Genomic DNA, 7,658 nt, shown 5'->3' on the forward strand with positions numbered 1-7,658 from the left:
GAGAGAAGGAGATGCTGGCCTTCAGCCCAGAGAAAAGGAGATGCTGGCCTTCAGCCCAGAGAAAAGGAGATGCTGGCCTTCAGCCCAGAGAGAAGGAGATACTGGCCTTCAGCCCAGAGAGAAGGAGATGCTGGCCTTCAGCCCAGAGAGAAGGAGATGCTGGCCTTCAGTCCAGAGAGAAGGTTATTGATGATGACTTGATAAAGACCGACAACAGAAAGTATCCATTCTATCCCGAGGTTCTTTCTGTGGTGGAGTCAGGAGTCTGGGTTAACCGAGCAGTGTGTTAGGAATTAGAGAGGCTTGACAGGTGATGTTTTCGGGAGGACGCTTGACTCTCGAACTTCGACCTCTCCCGAGTCCGTTGGGGGGAGTTGCAGCGATCAGACAAGATCGTAACATCCCAATTGGATATCAGGAAGTTGGGTGAGAATAATTTTTTTTTAAATAACACTTGTCTTGAGATCATTGTCCCCCTCCGTCCGTCTCTTAGGTCCCGGTCGTTAGACCTGGCGGGGGCGTCTCGGGGGGACAGCAGCCAGAAGAGAAGGGGGGGGAAGGTTTTCGGCAGTCTGGAGAGAGGGCTGGATAAAGTCATCACCTTGCTCACACCCAGCAAGAGACGAGGGCTGCGGGACAGACCACGCAGGATCAAGGTACCGATATATAGACACCCCCTACAGGGTCATATAGACATATATAGGATACAGGTACCTATATATAGACACCCCCTATAGGATACAGGTACCTATAGATAGACACCCCCTACAGGATCAAGGTACCTATATATAGACACCCCCCTACAGGATCAAGGTATATATATATATAGACACCCCCCTATAGGATCAAGGTACATATATATAGACACCCCCTACAGGATCAAGGTACAATCACTTAGTCTTACATAACTCCTCTCCTCTCCTCTCCTCTCCTCTCCTCTCCTCTCCTCTCCTCTCCTCTCCTCTCCTCTCCCTCTCCTCTCCTCTCCTCTCCTCTCCTCTCCTCTCCTCTCCTCTCCTCTCCTCTCCTCTCCTCTCCTCTCCAGGCCCAGTATAATGTAACGTTGACCAGTCAGACCAACCCAGACCAGGTGTTGAACCAGATCCTCTCCATTCTACCGGAGAAACACGTCGACTTCGCACAGAAAGGGTGAGGCCCGCACACACTTTTTAGGCACTGATCTGAGACAGTGGAGAAGGAGTGCCAGCCAGACCCCTCTCTCAGGAAGCCAGGCCCCTCTCTCAGGAAGCCAGGCCCCTCTTCAGGAAGCCAGGCCCCTCTCTCAGGAAGCCAGGCCCCTCTCTCAGGAAGCCAGGCCCCTCTCTCAGGAAGCCAGGCCCCTCTCTCAGGAAGCCAGGCCCCTCTCTCAGGAAGCCAGGCTCCTCTCTCAGGAAGCCAGGCCCCTCTCTCAGGAAGCCAGGCCCTCTCTCAGGAAGCCAGGCCCCTCTCTCAGGAAGCCAGGCTCCTCTCTCAGGAAGCCAGGCCCCTCTCTCAGGAAGCCAGGCCCCTCTCTCAGGAAGCCAGGCCCCTCCCTCAGGAAGCCAGGCTCCTCTCTCAGGAAGCCAGGCTCCTCTCTCAGGAAGCCAGGCCCCTCTCTCAGGAAGCCAGGCCCCTCTCTCAGGAAGCCAGGCCCCTCCCTCAGGAAGCCAGGCCCCTCTCTCAGGAAGCCAGGCCCCTCTCTCAGGAAGCCAGGCCCCTCTCTCAGGAAGCCAGGCCCCTCTCTCAGGAAGCCAGGCCCCTCTCTCAGGAAGCCAGGCCCCTCTCTCAGGAAGCCAGGCCCCTCCCTCAGGAAGCCAGGCCCCTCCCTCAGGAAGCCAGGCCCTCCCTCAGGAAGCCAGGCCCCTCCCTCAGGAAGCCAGGCCCCTCCCCCAGGAAGATTTTGTAACGTTTATTTAACGAGGCAAGTCAGTTAAGAACAAATTCTTATTTACGATGACGGCTAACACCGGACAACGCTGGGCCAATCACAGCCGGTTGTGATACAGCCTGGAATCGAACCAGGGTTTGTAGTGATACCTCTTTTACCGAGTCAATATTTCCTCATCTTCTGTCTCTCCATCTTTCTCTCTCTCAGCTTTTCTTCTCAGTCTCTCCATCTTTCTCTCTCAGCTTTTCTTCTCAGTCTCTCCATCTTTCTCTCTCAGCTTTTCTTCTGTCTCTCCATCTTTCTCTCTCAGCTTTTCTTCAGTCTCTCCATCTTTCTCTCTCAGCTTTTCTTCTCAGTCTCTCCATCTTTCTCTCTCTCAGCTTGTCTTCTCAGTCTCTCCATCTTTCTCTCTCTCAGCTTTTCTTCTCAGTCTCTCCATCTTTCTCTCTCTCAGCTTTTCTTCTCAGTCTCCATCTTTCTCTCTCAGCTTGTCTTCTTCAGTCTCTCCATCTTTCTCTCTCAGCTTGTCTTCTTCAGTCTCTCCATCTTTCTCTCTCTCAGCTTGTCTTCTCAGTCTCCATCTTTCTCTCTCAGCTTGTCTTCTTCAGTCTCTCCATCTTTCTCTCTCAGCTTGTCTTCTCAGTCTCTCCATCTTTCTCCCTCAGCTTTTCTTCTCAGTCTCTCCATCTTTCTCTCCCTCAGCTTGTCTTCTCAGTCTCTCCATCTTTCTCTCTCAGCTTGTCTTCTCAGTCTCTCCATCTTTCTCTCTCTCAGCTTTTCTTCTCAGTCTCTCCATCTTTCTCTCTCTCAGCTTTTCTTCTCAGTCTCTCCATCTTTCTCTCTCAGCTTGTCTTCTTCAGTCTCTCCATCTTTCTCTCTCTCAGCTTGTCTTCTTCAGTCTCTCCATCTTTCTCTCTCAGCTTGTCTTCTCAGTCTCTCCATCTTTCTCTCTCAGCTTGTCTTCTTCAGTCTCTCCATCTTTCTCTCTCAGCTTGTCTTCTCAGTCTCTCCATCTTTCTCTCTCAGCTTGTCTTCTCAGTCTCTCCATCTTTCTCCCTCAGCTTTTCTTCTCAGTCTCTCCATCTTTCTCTCTCTCAGCTTGTCTTCTCAGTCTCTCCATCTTTCTCTCTCTCAGCTTTTCTTCTCAGTCTCTCCATCTTTCTCTCTCTCAGCTTTTCTTCTCAGTCTCTCCATCTTTCTCTCTCAGCTTGTCTTCTCAGTCTCTCCATCTTTCTCTCCCTCAGCTTTTCTTCTCAGTCTCTCCATCTTTCTCTCTCTCAGCTTGTCTTCTCAGTCTCTCCATCTTTCTCTCTCTCAGCTTTTCTTCTCAGTCTCTCCATCTTTGTCTCTCAGCTTGTCTTCTTCAGTCTCTCCATCTTTCTCTCTCTCAGCTTGTCTTCTTCAGTCTCTCCATCTTTCTCCCTCAAGAATGTTCCCGTTAAACAGACTGTCCTCTCCTCCCCAGCTATACTCTGAAGTGTCGCACCCAGGGGGACTTTGGGAAGGTGAACATGGCGTTTGAGCTGGAGGTGTGTCTGCTGCACAGACCTGAGGTACATATTGATTACTACTGATCAGGTTATTGATGGTTACTGAGGTACATATTGATTACTACTGATCAGGTTATTGATGGTTACTGGGGTACATATTGATTACTACTGATCAGGTTATTGATGGTTACTGAGGTACATATTGATTACTACTGATCAGGTTATTGATGGTTACTGAGGTACATATTGATTACTGCTGATCAGGTAATTGATGGTTACTGAGGTACATATTGATTACTACTGTTCAGGTTATTGATGGTTACTGAGGTACATATTGATTACTACTGATCAGGTTATTGATGGTTACTGAGGTACATATTGATTACTACTGATCAGGTTATTTATGGTTACTGAGGTACATATTGATTACTACTGATCAGGTTATTGATGGTTAGTGACCAGCATCTTGTTGTCACAGTGGACCACCCTATTGATTAGTGATGTGTGTTGTAGGTTATTGATTACCGACACCCAGCAGGGATCACATTATTGATTATTGATGTGTGTTGTAGGTGGTGGAGTGAAGAGATGTAGGGATCACATTATTGATTACTGACACCCAGCAGGGATCACGTTATTGATTACTGACACCCAGTAGGGATCACGTTATTGATTACTGACACCCAGTAGGGATCACGTTATTGATTACTGACACCCAGTAGGGATCACGTTATTGATTACTAACACCCAGCAGGGATCACGTTATTGATTACTAACACCCAGCAGGGATCACGTTATTGATTACTGACACCCAGTAGGGATCACGTTATTGATTACTGACACCCAGTAGGGATCATGTTATTGATTACTGACACCCAGTAGGGATCACATTATTGATTACTAACACCCAGCAGGGATCACGTTATTGATTACTGACACCCAGTAGGGATCACGTTATTGATTACTGACACCCAGTAGGGATCACGTTATTGATTACTGACACCAGCAGGGATCACGTTATTGATTACTGACACCCAGTAGGGATCACGTTATTGATTACTGACACCCAGTAGGGATCACGTTATTGATTACTAACACCCAGCAGGGATCACGTTATTGATTACTAACACCCAGCAGGGATCACGTTATTGATTACTGACACCCAGTAGGGATCATGTTATTGATTACTGACACCCAGCAGGGATCACGTTATTGATTACTGACACCCAGTAGGGATCACGTTATTGATTACTGACACCCAGTAGGGATCACGTTATTGATTACTGACACCCAGCAGGGATCACATTATTGATTGTTTTAGTTGGTTATTGATGCTGTGTGTTGTAGGTGGTGTGTGTGAAGAGATGTAGGGGTCACGTTATTGATTGTTTGTGTGGGTTATTGATGATTGATGCTGTGTGTTGTAGGTGGTGTGTGTGAGGAGACAGAGGCTGAAGGGAGACTCCTGGGTTTACAAACACCTGGTGGAGGACATTCTCTCGACGTCCAGCATCTAGATGTCACTACTTCCTGTCGATGATGTCACATCCTGTCCATGTTCCAGAACCAAAAGCCGGTGTCTTAACTAATTCCATGTAGGGCAGAGTGTCTGCAGGTTCACTCCTCCCTTGTACTTAGTTAGGACCTCCCCTCACCTGGTTGTCTGGGACCTCACCTGGTTGTCTGGGACCTCACCTGGTTGTCTGGGACCTCACCTGGTTGTCTGGGACCTCACCTGGTTGTCTGGGACCTCACCTGGTTGTCTAGGACCTCACCTGGTTGTCTAGGACCTCACCTGGTTGTCTAGGACCTCACCCTCACCTGGTTGTCTAGGACCTCCCCCTCACCTGGTTGTCTAGGACCTCCCCCTCACCTGGTTGTCTAGGACCTCCCCCTCACCTGGTTGGCTAGGACCTCCCCCTCACCTGGTTGTCTAGGACCTCCCCCTCACCTGGTTGTCTAGGACCTCCCCCTCACCTGGTTGTCTAGGACCTCCCCCTCACCTGGTTGTCTAGGACCTCCCCCTCACCTGGTTGTCTAGGACCTCCCCCTCACCTGGTTGTCTAGGACCTCCCCCTCACCTGGTTGTCTAGGACCTCCCCCTCACCTGGTTGTCTAGGACCTCCCCCTCACCTGGTTGTCTAGGACCTCCTCCTCACCTGGTTGTCTAGGACCTCCCCCTCACCTGGTTGTCTAGGACCTCCCCCTCACCTGGTTGTCTAGGACCTCCCCCTCACCTGGTTGTCTAGGACCTCCCCCTCACCTGGTTGTCTAGGACCTCCCCCTCACCTGGTTGTCTAGGACCTCCCCCTCACCTGGTTGTCTAGTACCTCACCCGGTTGTCTAGGACCTCACCCGGTTGTCTAGGACCTCCCCCTCACCTGGTTGTCTAGGACCTCCCCCTCACCTGGTTGTCTAGGACCTCCCCCTCACCTGGTTGTCTAGGACCTCCCCCTCACCTGGTTGTCTAGTACCTCACCCGGTTGTCTAGGACCTCCCCTCACCCGGTTGTCTAGGAACCTCCCCTCACCCGGTTGTCTAGGACCTCCTCCTCACCTGGTTGTCTAGGACCTCACCTGGTTGTCTAGGACCTCACCTGGTTGTCTAGGACCTCACCTGGTTGTCTAGGAACTCACCTGGTTGTCTAGGACCTCCCCTCACCTGGTTGTCTAGGACCTCCCCCTCACCTGGTTGTCTAGGACCTCCCCCTCACCTGGTTGTCTAGGATTTTTCCTCACCTGGTTGTCTAGGACCTCACCTGGTTGTCTAGGACCTCCCCTCACCTGGTTGTCTAGGACTTCATACTGAAAGTGAAATAACTAAAACCAGCAGATGACTGCCCTCCATGGAATGAGTTTGGACACCTTCTGATCTAGTGCCTGTCGACAGAAGCACAGATCCAGGAACAGTCTCCATTTCCTCAACCTTAACTAGTGTAGTATAAGTTAACTAGTAGGGGGGGGGGGGGGTCTGCATGAAAACTGACCTGAGATCAGTGTCAAGTTTAATAAGATGACCACTTCCTCTCTTTTACAGGTGACATTCCTTTCCTCCTTAAACATGTTTCCTTTAAGTGTGTCGCATTGTATTTCTTCCCCCCCACTGATTCAGTAGCAGGAAGGAGTTTTGAGGTGTCACGTTTTATTCCTCCCCCCCCCCACTGATTCAGTAGCAGGAAGGAGTTTTGAGGTGTCGCGTTGTATTCCCCCCCCCCCCCACTGATTCAGTAGAAGGAAGGCGTTTTGAGGTGTTACGATATCATAGAGCCTTTTAGCCTCGCAGAATACCAGTCTACTGAAAGCATTCATTCTTTACAGAATACCAGTCTACTGAAAGCATGAATTCTTTACAGAATACCAGTCTACTGAAAGCGTTAATTCTTTACAGAATACCAGTCTACTGAAAGCATTAATTCTTTACAGAATACCAGTCTACTGAAAGCATTATTTCTTTACAGAATACCAGTCTACTGAAAGCATTAATTCTTTACAGAATACCAGTCTACTGAAAGCGTTAATTCTTTACAGAATACCAGTCTACTGAAAGCATTAATTCTTTACAGAATACCAGTCTACTGAAAGCATTAATTCTTTACAGAATACCAGTCTACTGAAAGCATTAATGCAACGTTTGTTAGTTTGTACATATACCAGTAATAGGATCCATATTTACTTATTTCTCTATCATGTCTTTTACATTTCTAGGAGACGTTGTTGTTTTTAAACTCTATTTTTTTGTCAGATGATCTGTCTGTCTGTGGAAGATTTATTGTTAATAATTGTAAAGGATCCAAAATAAATGGAGTTTGTAGAGAGTTTGTGTTCATGTTGACTTCTCCCGGAGAGAAACCCCTCCTGGAGGTTCCAGCTCTGAAATGGACAATACAGATTACTATCGTTGTAGAAATATTATACTAGATAGGACTCACTGTGTAGATATATATTACACTAGATGGGACTCACTGTGTAAAACATATTAAACTAGATGGGACTCACTGGGTAAAACATATTACACTAGATGGAACTCTGTGTAGAAATATATTACACTAGATAGGACTCACTGGGTAAAACATATTAAACTAGATGGGACTCACTGTGTAAAACATATTACACTAGATGGGAATCTGTGTAGAAATATATTACACTAGATGGGACTCACTGTGTAGAAATATATTAAACTAGATGGGACTCACTGTGTAGAAATATATTACACTAGATAGGACTCACTGGGTAAAACATATTACACTAGATGGGACTCACTGGGTAAAACATATTACACTAGATGGGACTCACTGTGTAGAA

General features: G+C 48.1%; 1 protein-coding gene across 3 annotated transcripts in view; it reads left to right on the plus strand.

Annotated features, from left to right (window-relative positions):
* The window catches only part of LOC109886837 (maternal embryonic leucine zipper kinase), a 39,242-nt gene extending 32,070 nt beyond the window's left edge, over positions 1 to 7,172 (plus strand). For all 3 annotated transcript variants that reach the window (XM_031821533.1, XM_031821534.1, XM_031821535.1), the window contains 4 exons: positions 494 to 656; positions 1,046 to 1,149; positions 3,333 to 3,420; positions 4,785 to 7,172. In XM_031821533.1, the coding sequence (XP_031677393.1) occupies positions 494 to 656; positions 1,046 to 1,149; positions 3,333 to 3,420; positions 4,785 to 4,874 (445 nt within the window). In that variant the 3' untranslated portion in view covers positions 4,875 to 7,172. The remainder of the gene's footprint in view (positions 1 to 493; positions 657 to 1,045; positions 1,150 to 3,332; positions 3,421 to 4,784) is intronic.
* The last annotated feature ends 486 nt before the right edge of the window (positions 7,173 to 7,658 follow it).

Source organism: Oncorhynchus kisutch, unplaced genomic scaffold, assembly GCF_002021735.2.
Source record: "Oncorhynchus kisutch isolate 150728-3 unplaced genomic scaffold, Okis_V2 scaffold3990, whole genome shotgun sequence".
NCBI classification, from domain to species: domain Eukaryota; kingdom Metazoa; phylum Chordata; class Actinopteri; order Salmoniformes; family Salmonidae; genus Oncorhynchus; species Oncorhynchus kisutch.